The following is an 18,886-nucleotide window of genomic DNA, read 5'->3' on the forward strand; positions in this document are numbered from 1 at the left end:
TCTGCCTTGTGAAGATCTTTTCCGCAACTAAGAAAAATACATACATAGGACTTTAGAAAATCCACTTAGACGACGGTAAGCATGTGTTGAAACTGGGCTGTGGCACAGATTAAGCACTAACTTCTTCCAAATGTGCAGTGACACAGTGGAAGATGACATCATCAATGAATAAACCATTTTGCGTTGGAGCCCTCTGCAGTGGAAAGTCCCTCCGTTTCTAGTAAGAAAAGAAATAACAACAACGCTCCACAAGAGGCTCACTTCTGACCTCGACCACCTCAAGAGGGGCTCACCAAACATAAAGGCATGTTCCCACCACCCACTCGTGTGTGTTGTGCTTGCATTTTTATGCTTTTGTGTGTGTGCGCAAATGCCTACTTGAATGTGTTCCCACCGAGCGGTCCCAGAGTCAGCAACAGGTGCAGCTGATTAACTAATGCCCCTCTCCTCGAGGAATTTTGTGAGGGGAAAACCTCCACTCCGCTCTCCTCCCAGTGGGAACATTTGTTTTCTGTCCATTTGGCAACAGCCCAGATAGAATAGAGAGATCTCAGTTGTTCTCCGTGTGCACAAGTCTCATCAATCAGGTCCCCGAAAGCCATGTTCAAACAGTTCGACTCTTAAATGGATTTATTTGCGTTCTTCACTAATATTTTCAACAAAACCGTGTTGTTTAATATCCCCGGAAATGTGAACTTAAATCAAGACGATGGCAGGCCATCTGTCCGGGTCTCTTGTTCAGTGTCATCCAAGATACACTTAAACTGTCAGATTACACGCTGAACCGAGTGTAGCAAATGAATGCATGAATGGACACCGGTTACAAACAGTATCTCCTAGACCAAACACCAGACCTGATCGCCCGAACAACAGGCTTTTATAGCAGGTTTGAATTATCTCTATTATTGTTGTTGTTGTTGTTGTTATTAATCCCTTAATAACAACAACAACAACAACAACAACAACAACATGGGCTACTTTTGCTGCCGTTACCCACTCAACTCAACTCTGAATTTCCAGAATTCTCTCGTCTCTCTTTCAGGTTTTGTAGGGAAGACATTTATAGTAACACACACAAGCACGCATATTATTTAGTTTGTTCAGAAACCCAAATAAACACACCTGACACACACTTACGACATTATTCACCACCCAGCCGTCTTCTTCTGCTTATCCACTTCAGCTAACTTAATTTCAGTGTCACAGTTTCTAGCCACAGCTATTTTACAAGGGAACATGTACTGTCGCATAAAATGGATACTAAGCCAGAGTTACCCAAAGCGTTAGCTCAGGACAGTTATCAGTCCAACCTACCGGTCTGTGTGCAACTTTAGGTGCTGAACAAAGTTGTCGCTTCTCCGTCTGTTATTCGTTCCGGTGTTAAATCACTGACACTTTCCAGCAGTCTGGCGCTCCCAGTAATGTAACCCTCACCCTTGTTGTTTCTTCTTAAACCTGACTGGACGTTAACAGAGGCATTCAATGAGGCAGATTCTTCGGGAAAACATCTCGTCTTGCTGGAAACGGCATAATAATGGTCATGTTAGTTGAATACTTAGAATGGGGACACATTTTACTCAACACGCTCACTTAAAATCTCAGGTATTTTGAAGTCATCAGACTAAAGTCCAAGTAAATTTCCGAGTCAGTAAGGTCTAAATCCAAGTCGAGTCCAAGTCTTTGATCATATTGTCAAGTCCAGTCTGAGGTCATCTAAAATGTGACTTGAGTCTGACCGTGCCCGCTTAAAGGAAAACTGCACTTTCTTGAGAGCTTTGCCCATCATCTGCAATCCTTATGTGAGACGTGAACTTTTCTCTTTTCTGTGCGTTCTAAAGATATAAAACAGCTAAAAAGGAGGCAGTTAATTTATGCATGTAATCGGACACACCTATTCCACCTACACAGCATGCTGTTAAAACACCTCCAAAAAGGTTTTATGGTTTGAGATACATGCTGTAACCATGTAGAAACAGGCACATTCACGATAACATGTAATACTTACAGTATTTATATTTGTATTAGTATTATTGTTTGTCAAAGTCATACTTTGGTCATTTTAAGCATTACCGAAACTTCCTTCCTGGTCGCATTTATTTCACATAGCAACATAACAACTAACGCTACACCCAGTATTAACTTCTCCAAACCCAGCAGCAGTGGCGGCAGCTCCAATATGTAGTGTTACCTTTCGGTATTGGCCTGAGGGGCTGTGAGAGTGTGTGTGGTGAAACTAGGCGCTAGCTGGTTTAGTAGATAGCCGGTGTGACGTGGCGAGGTGTCACTACGCGAGAAAAGTAGTTCTTTGGCATAACAATGTTACTTGTTAAACTTGGCGTGTGCTGGAACTTGGATCCCAACGTGCGTGAGTTCGAGAGAGATGAGGGAAAAAATATTTATTACTAAAAAGGTGTACAAAAGGCAGTACAAAATAGGCACGAAGTACAACAAAGGAGTAGAGATTAAACACAAAATCACCCTGAATAATCGTGGGGAAAAATACACAGAAGAACAAAAGGAGCTACCGAAACGTGGTAGAGGAACAGTAGTAAGGTACTGAAAAACACAAAGGGCTCTGCTGAAAACTTAAGTAGGCACAAAATCACAAAAGAGTACTCACGCTGCTGGAGTAGCCTGGCAGGGAAAGTAGAAAGTAGCAACTACAGACGCTAATAAGAGGCGGCTAGCTACTGCAGAGAGGGCCTGAGTCGGCGAATTGATGACAACAATCTGGCAACTGCGTGAAGGTGAGCTTGCTGCCTAAAAGGTTTGCTCCGGATGAGCTGCAGGTGTGCCAATTAGTCCTCCACGAGGCAAGGTGCAAGGACAAGGTGCACTGCAACAAGGAACAGAGAGAGGGCAGCATCGCAGCACACAGAACATAACAGTTAATAACTGTAATAATAACAATGTCGCTGTAGCTTGGTTAATATGCAGGTCAGATTATGTAAATGGAGAATTGGAGGCTTTATAGGTGGAAAAGTTACATACGTCCATTCTCAGCGGCCTCTTTTAGAACGCACAGAAAAGAGAACAACATGTATGTTCACGTCTCACATAAGGATTGTGGATGATGGGCAAAATTCCAAAAAAAGTGCAGTTTTCCTTTAAGGCAATGTTGGCATACATGGTCAACTGCTTTTGTCTACGGAAAATTTAACAGCCAAAAGGGTCATGTCCGTGAAAAATCTGTCGACATGTGTTGTAGTATTAACTTTGTTAACTTTGTGGTTGTGTCAAAATCAATAAAAATGAACAAAAAAGGGTGGGAGCAGCAACAGGAAAGGAACTGCCACTTACCTTCAAAGCTTCAACATAGGACCGAGGGTCTTTTCTTTTTTGGCAGTACACTTCTTAGCTGTTTGAATAGCAAAATGGACAAATTTAAATTGTGCAGCAGGTTTAATTGGGCAGATGTGGGCATACTTTTATGTTGCCTGCTTGTGCCATATTTGTTAATGAGTCAGACAGACGTCCCCTGCCGACTCTGCGCGAGCTATGTTTTGTACTTTGGTGATAAGCAAAGTCTCTAGCCTCTTTCCCACCCAATGTCCAGGAACTACTTGTTTTTGGTAACTCGTTCCTGTGGCCGCTTGCACAGCAGTCTGGGTCCGCACAATATTATGGAAATCAGGCTGATGACGTTGCAGAAGCAACATTCTTGATTGAGCTGCACTAAGTTACTGCTACTGACGGTTAAAATGAACCAAGAAGAAGAAGACACTTCAGCTCGGAATGGAATTGCCAATTACATCTTTAACAACTCCTTTCCTCCTACTGCAAGTCTATAGCATCGATGGTCAGTTATTTTCAAAAGGCCTAGGCCAAGATCTGTCGTAAAGGAGAAGAGGAAACTGTATAAAATTGAATGATATTCTGCCCTCAGAAAACAGCATTGTGTGCATGGCAACGAGCAGTAAATCTTCCTGAAAGATATTACAGTACGACATTCCATAGATAATACGTTACGGAACTGGAGGCAAATGACGGCTGATAAGCACGTGTCTGGGAACGACTAGACAAGCAGGGTGTCTGCACATACAAATGGCGGTTAAATTAACCTTCATCCCTGTGATTCATCATGGAGGATGGGGGAGTGTTGCATGTGTGTCTTCTCATCACCCCCTCTTTTTCTTCACTCCCCTTCATAGCTGTTACACGTTGTGATGAAATGCCTGAAACCAGCTGTGGCTCGTACTGCCTTCCTAAATGGTAACATAATACGTGATGTCTTCCGAGCTTCAGCATTCATATCAGTCTTGCACGAAAATGATTGGATTCCAAAAAATCTCCACAGCAGACTATCTGCAAAGTTTTGATGAAGTGCAGCTGAACAAAACATGTCCGGTGCACAATACTGCAAGCCTTTGCATTACAGTGGAACCTCGGTTAGCGTACACCTCGGTTAGCGTACACCCCGGTTAGCGTGTTTCCCGGTTAGTGGTTTGCTGTTTACTCCATTTCAAACTGCACACAACAAAAATATAAATTCAACACTTTTGTTTTTACTGGCACTTTTCATGAGCTGAACTCAAAGATCGAAAACTTTTTCTAGACATACAAAATTCCTACCTCTCCCAAAAATTGTTGACAAATTTGTCATTCATGGTTCATAATCTGTCCACCTCACAGGTGTGACGTCTCATTTCGGATGCACAGAGATACCGTGACGAGAGCCTGAGGCCCATTGTTGTGTCATTCATCCACAAGCATGGCCTCATGTTGCAGCATGATAATACATGGCCTCATGTTGCAAGGGTCTACACAATTCCTGGAAGCTGAAAACATCCCAGTACTTGCATGGCCAGCATAGCCACCCGACATGTCACCCATTGGGCATGTTTGGGATGCTCTGATCAACTGATCAACTCTATGCGCAGTAGATGTGATATTGAGCCAGCAGTTATTGAAACAATTAATTTAAGTCACTCACTTATGGCCATGAATGTATGTACAGTATGTATGTACTGTATGCATGCATGTATGTAGTATATGTATGTACAGTATGTATGTACTGTATGCATGCATGTATGTAGTATATGTATGTACAGTATGTATAGGTGGTTGGATGGGCGACCTGGCATTTTTCCAATCTGCTCTTCATTATCTTATCTGCACTGTCTAACATGCTCCTTCCATTCCTCCTTGAATGAATGTGTCTAAAAGACCTGCTGAGGCCTGCAGAAAGTTTACAGCATCCACTAATGGATGAGACAAGGAAAGGAGATAATTAGTTGGTATATTGCATCAGAGCAGACAAACAGAGCTGTGGTATGTGCAATATTAGCCACTATCATTTTTGTGATCGTCTTTACATTGAAGGGATAGTTCGGATTTTTTTTTACATGAAGTTCTATGACGCCCGCATCAGCGGTGTCGTCCATAAACAGTGACTCACGCCCCACTTGGTCTTCTAAGTCCAGTTCGGTGATGAAGAACGTACTGTAGTTCCAGGTAGTCTCTGGGGTTTCACGAGTAAAGAGTTTGGCTTTTGAAAACAATATGCGTTCAAAAGAGTGATACATTTGCATCATAAAAATGCCCTCTCGAAAAAAATCAGACCTCGCAAATCGCTCTGGGTTATATTTGTATCCCTGCGCACCGTCGCCTCTCCGTTCTCGTGTCTGTGACGAAGACGCTCGCGTCTTCTTCCGCTGCGGAACACACACGTAGAAGACGATGGCCGCAGCCCTCCGTCACGGAAGTAGATGTGAGCGTCTTCAAGAATAAAGAGGCGACAGCGCGCAGGGATACGGCGGGAGACAAATATAACACAGAGTGATTTGTGAGGTCTGTTTTTTTCCGAGTAGGCATTTTTGAAGCTGAACATTCGGAAATACAGTATGTCAATTCTAACTTACATAATACAGTGTTCCCTCGCTACATCACGGTTCAACTTTCGCGGATTCGCTATTTCGGGGATTTTTTAAAGTGCAATTTTATACCTTTTTTTGCGAGCGTATGAACGCGCATTGTGTTCTGCGTCCTTGTGGTGTATTAAAGTGATCTATCGGTGCTCTGTTGCACGTGTCTGTTATTGTATTTACTGAAGCGACCAGTAGAGGATGTTGTATACTCATGTGAGACTTTAAGACGTGTCAGTAAAATGTAAACAGTCCTGATTGGCTAAGGGAGAACCCGCCCATCGCTAGCTGCTAGGGAACATACATGCTGAATGAAGGCAGGAGTTACGCTGCTGTCGGGCGCCTCGAATACTGTAAATTAATCTTCTGTTTATGGAGGACGAGGAGGAGGAATATGTTTTAACAAGGATACAAACGCACTACAGCCTAACGCCGCCAGGACAAGCCACGATCAGAGGAGTGAATACGTGTGAGTCACTTAATTTCTTGTGTCCAATCTTGTATGTTAATCATTAAAATTCAAACAAAACGTGAACGTGAGTGTTTAACGTGAGTGTTTAAACAAGAGAGAAATGTGATCAAATGTTAATGCCTGTCCGAGAAAACTGTATAAAGTGTATGGTGAGGGGTTACAGCCTTAAAACATATATAATAATTGAACAAAAATACAGTCGGCTGCTTCGCGGACTTCACTTATTGCGGGCTATTTTGCGAACTTATCCCCCGTGATAAACTAGGGAATATAGTATACAAAATCATTTCTCTGTGACATTCAACAGAAACAAAACACATTTCAACAAGTACAATCTAGCTCCATGCTAATTTACATTGAAAATCAGATATATGTGTTAGAGATTAGCATTAGCGATCTCACATGGAGATTTAGAACACCTCCATATATGACAAATAAATAACGAAGATGCATATTCCACTCAAACAGCTGATATACAGGATAATAAGCATAAAATACTTACAGTCAAAACACTTTCTAAGGCTCAACAAGAGATAGGCTTGACACATTTAACATCTTAATGGCAGTAAACTACTAAAAAACATCTTCTGTGGCAGCAGGTTTCAAATGGCACTACAGAGCATTCTTGCCACCTGTAGGAGTATGAATAAACAACACCACTTCATTAAAAATCTCCTTCAGAATAAAAGCGCAAGATTTAGAACCGTGACCCGTTGTTTTAAATGTTGCTTTATTTGGCTGTACAGTTACACCTTGGTTTTTGAAAGCCCCAATTTTTGTATTATTCAGTTTTCAGAAAATTTTGCCTCGGTTGTAAGTGTGACATCGCACGTAACAAACTAGTCAGTTTGCCCTCCATTGCACATTGTTTTCTGCGTGTAAAACTAGAAATAATTCCTATGAAATGTGGTAATATTTTTGAATGTCTGGAATGAATGAATTGGATTTACATAATTCCGATTATTGCCGAAAAATTGCTTTGGTTCTTGAATGTTTTGGTTTTTGTCTGACCTTTTGGAACAAATCCATAACAAAAATGGATGGATGGATAATTGGATAATATCATAAGAAAAAACATTGTTCTGACCTCAGATCAGGTGGACAGACAGCTCGTCTGAGGCTGGAGCAGCATCAAGTCAGAGATCTTCACAGCCCTGACCCTGGATGACTATCAGTTCACCGCCTGCTCACCTTCTCTGTGAACCTTCCCCAGCAATTACACGTTAGGGCTTTTGAAAACAAAACAACACTCTTGGAGGTATGTGTGTGTGTGTGTGTGTGTGTGTGTGTGTGTGTGTGAAGCAACAAGAGCAAACAAGTTTCAGAGTCCCTCTCTTCTGCTGATATCTCATGAGGAATATACTGTTAGATGAATTGTTCCTCTCTGTTCTATGCGCAAAGGGCGCCCACATGTAGACTTGACTCCAAAGGCTTGTTATATCAATCCTATGCGTGCTTTGTCATGTTGTTGTAATTGATATGCTCATAAAGTGTTTATTTTTAACACACCCACCTGCTCACTTGATGTTGACATTCACTTCCGATTTTGGATCAACATTTACAACAAAAGTGACTGTTAGATTTGATTCAGCTCCAGAACCCTCCCCTTCTCTCTTCAATTGCCATTGTTCACTCGTGTCCCAATCTAGGTTTAAGCCCGAAATATGCCTCACATACTTATTAAACCTATTTAAAGTATAAGATGTACAGGAACTCACCGCTAATGAATTGATCATGTAAGATGGTCCATGACTGTCGAAGCTAGTGCTTCTGCAGCCAAACAACCTATCAAGTGTCACAGCACACCATTATGGTGTGTTCAAGCACTGAAGAACAAAGTACGAAATCTCAATGCTTGACGAAAAAACATTTTCAGTGAAGTATAAAGACATAAACATGTAAAAAAAGAAATGACCTGTATTTATACATGCATTTATAATTACCGACTTATTCTGTATGACAGTGGTCCCCAACCTTTTTTGACCCACGGACCGGCTTGTGTTCCCACAAATCTCCTGCGGACCGGGGGGTGGTTCGTATATTATAGCGATCTAATTTATCTTATTTATTATGTATTGTGTAAAACTAAGACATGAACAATGCCGACCCACCATCCGCCAGTTCAAGCCTGGAGTTTTTCCAGAGAGATGATTACATGCTGTTTGACGTGTGTGGTACAAGGCAGTGTGCTAGCATGAATTAACTTGAGACAAATGTGCACATTAGCACCCAATAAGTCATCAAAACTTACCTTTATGCATTCCCACATAGTATCAGCATTTGACACCAAATATGAGGTGAAAGAAAAATAGTAAAAATACAGTAGTACTCTATCTGTGAGGCATGAGAGAAAGTTAGCACACGCACAATGGACATGCGTCAAGTGAGACGGATGTAACAGAGAGAATCCGGTCACTTTTCAAAATAAAACACAATTGAAATTATTTTTTCTTTTTGCGCGGCCCGGTACCAAATGACCCACGGCCCGGTACCGGGCCGCGGCCGAGGGTTGGATTAAAGTACAACAGGAGAGAGAGAAGTGGAACGTGAACATCCCCTATGAGGTCTGTGAGAGCAGCACGAACTACACACTTGGGTCTTGTTGCCATCTGCAGGTGGAACGATTCATCAACCATCTGAATGCCCTAAAACACTACCAAGAACTGTACAGGCAGTCCCTCAAGTCTGGACATATAAAATCCATACATTATACAAAAAACCCCATTTAATTCAGTTGCTCATCAATCAATAAACATAAAATATATAACACATTCAACAATTGTACTAATTAAAATGATGAATAAATAAAAATGTCTTACATGTCAGTATAAATATGTAAATAGAAATAAAAAAATAAAAAAATATGTAAATATGCATGTAACCAAAGAGAAGAAAATATGTTTTTATATTTATGATTTATTTGTATTGTAAAGCAAACAATGTGTTTAAATAATTATAATAATGTACTGTATAATACACATACATCCATAACTTGTCCAAAAAATAAAATTAACTTTAATAATTAATGTTTAAAATATATTTTTTACAATATTTAAAAAATTCAAACTTAAAACAAGACGTTATATAATAACACAAACATAAGTGTATGAAAATGAATGCATCAAATTAAAATAAAGCAAATTATATTATTTGTATACATTATGGTTTGTTTTTTTTTATAATTGTTAAATATATGCATTTGTCCACACTTTAGGAGCAACGTGTACATGGATGCTGTACTGTACAGTGTACTCGTGTTTATGTGGGGGTTTTTTACACCAAAAAAAGCCAAACTGAATTTTTTCATTGTTTATAAAATATACCACAAAATATACTAACCAACCGCTACATAAAGTAGCCCACAACTGCATTGTTTTTATTGGTTCATTACGTATTGGTTTATTCAAAACTATTAGGACAGTTAGATACACAAGAGTTCAATTCAAATAAACATCAGAAATGATGCAACGCAGTTCTCCACTGCAGCAAACGACAACCACAATAAATTAAAGAGGGGGAAAACGATAATCGGGACCATTCCCTTCACTTGTAGCCACTAGAGGGCCCTGTCGGGCTGTTCTGAGCGTTGGTCGGCTTTTTTAAAAAGGTTTACTCACGCAAGTTATTGCATATTTGTTAACCAGACACACGCTCTATTAGGTCGTGCATGCAGGTCTACAGAAGACCAGTTTAAGTCATTCACTTGTTAACATACAGTGTGCACCAATTTGCAAACTAAAAAGAGGCAGCTCACCATGTGGAACCGAGTCAGCATTCACCCTTCATTTCTATTCACTGCCTGCACACGTCAGGGAACACTTTGGTGGCACTTTTTGAAGGGGTTTCAAGTCAAGGTTTTGTCCTCACAAGGCCAGTGCGCTCAAACATGCGCGTCGTCCGAGCCGCAGGCCAGCTGTGTGTGTTTGTGTCATCATCTTATTATGTAAGAAAGACAGGAAAACATGAGTTTGACAGCGAGAAGGTGGAGCGCCTTCAGAAAACAACCAGACAGCAAAAGCTTGTCAGACAGCATGTGTGCAGGAGGGGAGCTGAAAGAGGAGATTGTGTAACCGACTGAGGATGACGAACATGTGGTTTCCATATAAATCATCCTGTGCAGACTGATTGAAAAAAAAAAAAACAACAAGACTTTGAAAGTATTTACTACACTAGCGCTAATGACCTGGCTGATCTGTCTGGGGAGTTATATCATACACGATACCGACTAAAGCATCCACTCAATATTCTTACCAAAACCATTAGGACGCTTTCAACCTTGTACAAACTAGGGGTAGATGGATCCATCTAAATATCGATAGCATCAATACAAAGAGTAGCATCAGTATCAGACTGACACCAGTGTGATGAAATCCTGGGGAGGTTGAAAGGGGGGTGAAGGAGGCCCTTTACGCCAAAGCTGAGAAACCATCTCTCCCCCACATACAATGCTGTCTTTTCACCCCTTCTTAAAAGATTCAATCATTTAGCTTCTAACACATAAACAAGGCACAACCGCCTTGGCTTCAGGTGGGTTCATGACCATCATTACATCTGATTGGAATGCTAACGAGGGCGATATCACGCTAACAACTCTCGTTGGCTGGCAGAGGCCCCCGCTCCATTGTATCTTAATGACTGTCGTTTGACACAGAAAAGAGTGAAACGGTCGTTGTCTGGACGTGCGTCTACCTCTGGAGGATAAATACTTGGGCTCCTGCACCAGTTCCTCACACTAGGGCTGTCCTATTTAGTGCTTGCTCGGGTGAGAGGCAAAAACTTCTAAGGCAACCTGAATTGTCCAGCTATCCCTTCATTGCCCCGGATGAATGACAATATTCACAGAAATGAAAGCCATGTTCCTACAATTCTCAGCCAGCATCAAAACATGCTGGCAAACAAGTTTGCCTGTAATTCCACACTTTTCATACAGCTTCACTTTAGCATTTACATGCAGTTTCTACGGATATGTACAGCTATTTACAGTACATATCCCAGCACATTATTACTTGTATTACAAAAAAGGTTAATAACACATAACACAAACGCATACGACAAACACACAATTGGAAAGACAGACAATCACGATCGCCCAAATTTGGTGTTAAGTTTTCTGTATCAGATCATTTAAGACATGAGTCAAGTCGATTTTATTGTTATAGCGCCAATTCACAACAATGACTTCAAGACACTTTCCACATGGAACAGGTCTAGAGCCTCTCTCATACATTCCAGAGAACCAACTGAACCAATCTTCTGAATATGCACTGACATCATTCATAACCATAACTGCTTGCAGCTCTGAGAGAAAACGGTATTTCCCAGTGGATCGCTGCGAACTAACAAAGTCCATAAATAGTCTTCCTGGAAGGATTGGGGCTCATCACGCCCACTATTACTGAGGGTCTTTACTGGCACTGGTGCTCTTTTTAGCCCACTCTGTGCGCTTTGTAACAAAGCTCAGCAATGTTTGCACAATATGTCAAGTGTATTAAGGTGATGTATTTGCTTTATGGTGAATATTTTACTTGTTACAACAAGAGTAATATTGGATTTGAGTTTACATGGCGATACATAGAACACATTAATTCACTCCACATGTTATAGAGGGTATACAACACCCAAAAATGTGAAGCATGTTTTATGCATTATTACCATTGAGTTCTTCACATCACAACCAATCAATAAAATCAACAAGGAAAGAATATTATCCACTCTAAGTTAAATCCAGATATAGACACCACAGACATGTATGACAACCATGCAAAACGTTTGTATTTACGGTACGCGTTTAAATGCACTCTTCAGACAAAAGTATGTTGCCATATGCTGTTTCTACAAGAAGTGAAAATGTGGAGTTCGGCATCTAAAGTCATGTACTGTAAGTAAGCAAGCTGGCTTTTGTAAGGAATAAAAGAGATCCGAGTTACTAGCATGGTTTTTCATTCATTTGCATTGTAGAAATAGACAAACAGGCAAAGAGATGCTCATTTCATTTTTAAAGTGCAAATACATTCAACAAAGTGACTGTGGGGTTTTTTGAACCAAGGTGAATTCTCTTCTTTTTCTTTGTAACCTGTATTAACATAAAACACTCAGCAGCCAGTGCCTCACCAGCCATGCACCTCACCACATATCATGGACAAACACTCTTCACAGGATCTCTAACAGGTATAAAGAGGATAACCATACATTTTTATGGTAGGTTTATATGAACAGAAAGCGGGCGGAATGTAAAAAAAAAAAAAAAAGTAAAAATGTAAAAAAAAAAAAAAAAAGTAGCATTAAGTAAAAGGTTATAAATGGATTTGTATTACAATTAGGAAAATAAGTATTTGATCCCCAAGCAAAGCATAACTTTGTCGAGTCTTATCTTGCATTTACAAATTAATGCTTTAATGCTGTTTTTTTTTCTCACCATGGTCTCATGATGGTCTTGGAGCCCATTCCAGCCTTGAGCAGGTCTACAGTCCTGAGATCCTTTGACAGCTCTTTGGTCTTGCCCATGGTGGTGGAAGAGACTGTTCCTGTGACAGGTGTCTTTTATCCACATAATGAGTTGAGATTAGGAGTACTTTCCTAAAGGGACGGGGCTAATTTGTGTGCTTCATGGGTACATAACCTTTATTTATTAGGGTTTTTTTGCAGGATTATCTTTTAACAGTCTGTCTATCAGTTCAAATAAACCTGGACTGTTTAAGTCTTTGTAAGGGCGTAAACCTGCAAAATCAGCAAGGTATCAACATTTTTTTTCCCTACAGTATAATTGGGAGGTGTGACAAGAGGTCAGGACACAATCATCAGAAGGTCAAAGTCATATTATTCAAAGGTGAATTAACACATGCATGTGGAACAGTTAGTTTGAACACTTTGGCAACAGCCACCAGTAACATTTGAGTTCAGTCCCACCAGTAGAAGCACCCTTGGTGAGAATCCGATCAGGCACCAGTCTCATGCCAGGAGCTTCTCTGGGTTCTTGGAGGGACTCTGCAGAAAACTCCTCTGAAAACTTTGCTCTGGTAGTTCAGGGACTAGGCACTCCAATAAAATGTCACAAAGGCAGTAAACCAGGTGTCTAAAAAACAGGACATGGGAATTAAATGGGCATGAAAGTACATAGACAAATATACACACCTATCTTCCGGACTATAAGTGGCACTTTTTTCATAGTTTGGCTGGTCCTTATAGTCAGGTGCGACTTATACAGTAATCCCTCACTATTTTGCACTTTGAATTTCACCGCTTCACTTGATCACAGTTTTTCATAAATATAATAACTAATAAAACATGCTGTTTCGTGGTTAAATACAGTGTGTTATTAGTCCAAAAATATGCATATAAAGCACATTTTACATTTTTTTTGCCTAAATTAAGCATTTTGAAGCATAAAAATGGTTAAATGAACTAAAATGCAAATATAAGGCATTCAGAAGGTGAATTCAAAGACGTTGCGATGATATGTAGTGTTCTACACTGGTCACAAGGAGTCAGTAATGTTACATTTATGAGACCATAGTCACTGCAGGAAGTACTGTGCAGAACAGGAAGTTAAAAAAAAAAGAAAGAACAACAACAAGGAACTCTCCCAATGCTTACTTGTGAATCTATATTATGTCTTATTTATGTCTTATGTCTTATTTTCTCTTAATGTGTCGACTAAATTGGGTAATACAAGTGTAAAGGTGACTATAGGGGTGTTATTTAATGTCTAGAGGGCTCTAATAATGTTAAAAACCGTATTGAGAAGATCACAGATTTTCTGTACTCTAACTATGAAAATATTCCACTTATAATGAAAGAATCCTACTTTGCAGAAATTCACTTATCATCAATTAGCCACAATAAATAAGGGATTACTGAATGTAAATTAGATGGGAAAGCAGCTCTTTTGGGGAGTGGGTGGGATGTAGATCACATCATCGGCTTTGACAGTGTCGACTAGACAGTATGTAACACTAATGAGCAGAGTTGGACATTTGTGTAATGCTCACCTGTTAATGTTGGCATCCTGGAAGGAGTCAAGAACAGTCTGCCAACTGAGTTTGTATTTGTTTGAGTCAAGCAAATCTGAGATCAAATCTGGGGACACAAAAGCATGGAATCCATAAACATTGGTCCTGCAAAAAAATATGCTGCTGAGATTCATGTACATACAGAAATGTGAACGTGAGCAAAGGAAAAATGGTTCTGTGCATAAGTTATTTGATGCAAGCTAGTACTGTAAAGCTTATTGGAGTGCTTGAGTGGCGTGTGATAACCGGGTCAATACATTTATTACAATACCATTGTTTACTATGGGAAAAGTGGTTCTAAATCCAAGCAAAAAGTCGGCCTGGAATGGATTGTGTTGGAGCCTCGAGGTTCCAGCATGCAGCATATTGTCACCCTACTTGTGTACCTGGCATAAGACTCATTAGACAATGCAGGGCTTGCTCCTTGGTGTCGTCCTTCTGCCTCTGACTTCGTTCTGTTTCAAAGGAGGTGGGCAGAACTCCTCCTGGCCACACAGACTCCTGGATGACCTGAAGGTAATGTACCCAGTATCTGATACACGTCAGGTTGGCCACACACACATCCAGCCATCTGAAATGTGCAAACAGACAAGAACTGTTGACATGTGGGCAATGGAATGAAACTGGGGTTTTGTTCATCGGTTATGGTTAATCTGTGATAATAATGTGACATATTTTTCATTCATTGTCGTCTTTGAACATAAAGATGTGGGGACCAATGAGCTAAAAGCCCTGGGCTGTCATCTCATTTCCAACGCAGCTCTTAAGGTATCAGGGAGTGAGGTTTACACAATGTACTATGGTACAAGCAGACATCCGTTACACATGTAGTGTGCTGTCAGCGCCCAATAACACTGGCAACAGTCTGATGACCTCCCATCATTATTGGTCTACAAGGTGGCCGTGCATTTCAATGCATTGTGACCTTGACCAACACTGAATTACAATGCTGTCAGACCAAGTAATCCATTAAAAAAAGAACGACCATGCATTGCATTCCCACACGGATTTGAAACTTCAAGTGCAGCAATGGGGTCGTCACTTGGCATGGTCTCAGCAGCAATCACAGTATGGTTCCCCAAAGCCTTCTGCATTAGTGTCAGATTTAAGGTCTCGTGATGAGTACATTCAATAGGCCGGGTGCTGCGCGGGCACCTTGACTATTTCACTCTGTCCTGACCTCTGTCACACCCACATTTACCATCCGAGCGGTGGAAACACAGACAGTCGCCACCCAGACTAGGACAGAGTTATTTAAAGCACCGGGTAAAAGCTAAAAAAAGGCATTCAGGAACAGTATTGGTTAAGCTTGGAAAACACTAAAAACAGAAAGATACTACCCAGCTGGTAGTTTGTAAAAAAGTTAGTTGACAAAAAATTAAAAAAACCTAAATCAACGTGTGACATTTATATAATATACCAGTAGTTTCAAATCTGGACACAATATTTAAACGACTAGGAATGGATGAAATATTACAATCATGACAAGCAGAAAGGACTTCACAATGCTAACCAGTGTTTTTGGGACTCAGCGATATCGATCGACAAAGCATTTGCTCATTTGATTTGCTTTCATACCACAGTGGAACCCGTTTAAGGTGACACCCCTCAGATTGGCTCACTCACGTTGACATAAGCCGTTGTCGACATAATCGAACATAGCCATTACTCGCACATTTACTTGGGACTTTTGCCATATGACAAAGGAAGAACTTTTTTGTTGGCATCGTGTCCCCCCATCACGTAGGCACAATTTCACATGTCCATAAATGAGTAGGAAGAAGCAGAGTACAGTTGTCCCTCGCAACTTTGCGGTTCGAACATCGCTCTCTCATTCCATCGTGGTTTTTCAAAAATGTATTAATTAGTAAATGATTGCTGTTTTGTGGTTGACTATAGCCTATTCCATCCATCCATTTTCTATGCCGCTTCTCCTCATTAGGGTCGCGGGGCATGCTGGAGCCTATCCCAGCTGACTTTAGGCGACAGGCGGGGTACACCCTGGACTGGTCGCCAGCCAATCGCAGGGCACATATAGACAAACAACCATTCACACTCACATTCATACCAATACCTTGTAGTTGTAGTTCACACCTATATAATCATAAAGTTAACACAAAGGCTTTGTAGATATAGCCTATTCAGGGACAAAAGAATACGTTAACAAATTAATTAATTAATTAATGAAAATTCACAGAAACATTGTGCAGTAACAAGTAAGTGCACGATATACGATAAAAAGAATAAAATAATAAAGAAAACATATAAGTACAGGAGTAAAACTGACAGACATTGTATAATGAATAGATATAAAAAGTATAATATAGTTAACACTAACGTTGTAACGAACAATATATCAAAGATGATAACACAATAATAAATAGGATACTGATAATAGCAATATCATGGAATTGGCGCATTAGAGTATTGTGATAAAACGTGAGCTCATAACTAATACACAGAACTTACAGCAACAATTTTATATTTTTGGGTATAGCTGAGAAAACACCCAGAAACCACAAAAATGCTGATCCGGTCACAACTCCTGGCACAAACTATCATAAACATAACAGTTCACCGTCACAGCAAGCCAACATCTAAAGGGCCACGAGACAACGATGGAGATAGCATCTTCAGGACAAAGGAAGACAAAAAGCTGGATAAAACTAATGGCCTGAAGGAAGAGCTATAGAAAATGTGGGGTGCGAAGGCATCAGTGGTGCCTGTATTGATCGGGGCACTGGGGGCAGGAACTGGGAACAGCTAAGATCCTGCACAGAACCCTCGAGCTCTCAGGACCTGAGCTTGAAGGAGATAATGCACGGATAAATATATATTTATACACACACACACGCACACACACACACACACAGATGCTTGAAAGAACAGCAGCAGAGCAGGAACATCCCAAAAAACAGTTGACATTCCCACAAATGACATCATTCATCTGCAGACTGTGAGCAATAAGGAAGAAATCAGCAGCCATTAGGGGGACGTGGCAGCACAGTAACCAAAGAATTCCAGGGTAGAAGAACACCGCTAAGTTTCTTTATTCGAGCACACCTCAGACACCACACAGGCTGGCTACGGTCGTAGTGAAGAGTAAGACTACTAAATGAAAATGCCTGGTTCCAGCACAGGTTGTGGAGGGCACTGGAGGGAAGTCCAGCTTAAATAGGATTTAGTCCACCGGCACCAGCAAGAGGCAAAGTTATCTTGCTTGTGAACCAGAAAGTAGACAACAAATTTACACTATCATACTGTTATGAGTGGAATATTCTGAGCAGGTTGTTATTGGAATTATGCTCTGCTTCAGAATGTCACATTACACATTCTATTCATGTTTCCCTCAATGAACCATAGCTCCCCAGCATCGACAGCGCTCATGTCGCCCCACATGATGCTACCACCACCATGTTTGACTGTAAGCAAGACACAATTATATTGGTATTGCCCCGTGTGAAGATATACTGTAATAAAGTGCACTGCATCATGCATGGAGATGCTTAAGCAAAGCAATGCCATTGCAGTTGACTGACAGGCAATTCTAAGCACTACTAGTGAAGCAAAGCTGTTTTGATCTCGCTGTTGTAATGTCTGCTGCCAGTGACGCATAAAGCCCAGTCTAGGCGGCTCAGGATCATCACATCACCACCTCCAAATCAAGCCACAGTGCAGTCTGACGTTCATAAACCTTAGCTCTGTTTCCACGTGTAGTTTGAATGTGGACACACGGTTTTATTGCAACTGCCGTGTCACTATGATTTGCATGAAGGTAAAAACCTAGACATGAGACGTCCAAGCTTCAGCCTGGAATATCACATATGGCACACAGACGTTTGTATCGACAGTCTTGCTTCAGTGCATGCGACACCGATACTTTATCGAGTCTCAACCAGATCCCTACTTTTACAATAACATTCATCCAATTAGGTTTCTGCTGTCATCACCACTACAGTCTGATGACAATCACTGTAATGATTCATTTCCTATTGGCCCAAGCAAACCCACACACAGTTTTCAGCCAATTAAAGAAAACAAATGCCAAGTAATTCTATAGTAGAGGTTGCGGTCTGGTAGAGTCTTAAGTCTGTACTGCGGTACTGCTACTACAAAAACCACAGTGGTTTTCCAGCTCTACTGTTTTTAAGCTGGGAAAATGAAGGGGAAAATACCACTGTGTGTTACGAGTCTTGTCAATCAACCTGAGCTTACGCGCCATCATATTTGTTAACCATATCTGGACTCAAATACTCCAAGACAGACTCATTTAACACAACATGTAGCAAATAATGCACAACAGAAGACTTCCTTGAAAGAAACAGGACTTTATTGTCGTATGTTACGTCTCGTAGTGGGTGTGGCTGCTTGCATGTGTGTGTCTGTGTTTTTTCTCCCTTTTGCAGAGTAGTGACACGACTGGAAGGTGCACCCCAGGTGATTGGCAGTCAGGTGGAGCTGGCATAAAAGATCATCTCTGTGTGTGACCAAGCCAGGAGTGCTCCCTGCTATATTTGTGCTGTTTGCTGTGTGCTCAGCCA

The 18,886-nt window shown here is 40.8% G+C and overlaps 1 protein-coding gene and 1 long non-coding RNA gene across 3 annotated transcripts in view; both read right to left on the reverse strand.

The window, feature by feature from the left end:
- Window positions 1-3,235: 3,235 nt before the first annotated feature.
- Window positions 3,236-8,711, reverse strand: LOC129191402 (uncharacterized). The gene is made up of 3 exons (XR_008573206.1): window positions 8,588-8,711; window positions 7,424-7,540; window positions 3,236-3,358 (listed from the first exon to the last, which is right to left on the reverse strand). It is a non-coding gene; the product is annotated as an uncharacterized LOC129191402 (long non-coding RNA).
- Window positions 8,712-13,136: 4,425 nt separating this feature from the next.
- The window catches only part of LOC129190930 (sorting nexin-19-like), a 36,984-nt gene continuing 31,234 nt past the window's right edge, over window positions 13,137-18,886 (reverse strand). For both annotated transcript variants that reach the window (XM_054793740.1, XM_054793739.1), the window contains exons 12-14: window positions 14,732-14,916; window positions 14,325-14,412; window positions 13,137-13,408 (exon numbers count right to left, since the gene is read on the reverse strand). In XM_054793740.1, coding sequence (XP_054649715.1) covers window positions 13,285-13,408; window positions 14,325-14,412; window positions 14,732-14,916 — 397 coding nt within the window. In that variant the 3' untranslated portion in view covers window positions 13,137-13,284. The remainder of the gene's footprint in view (window positions 13,409-14,324; window positions 14,413-14,731; window positions 14,917-18,886) is intronic.

The sequence above is a fragment of the Dunckerocampus dactyliophorus genome, chromosome 12 (assembly GCF_027744805.1).
Source record: "Dunckerocampus dactyliophorus isolate RoL2022-P2 chromosome 12, RoL_Ddac_1.1, whole genome shotgun sequence".
Taxonomy (NCBI): Eukaryota; Metazoa; Chordata; class Actinopteri; order Syngnathiformes; family Syngnathidae; genus Dunckerocampus; species Dunckerocampus dactyliophorus.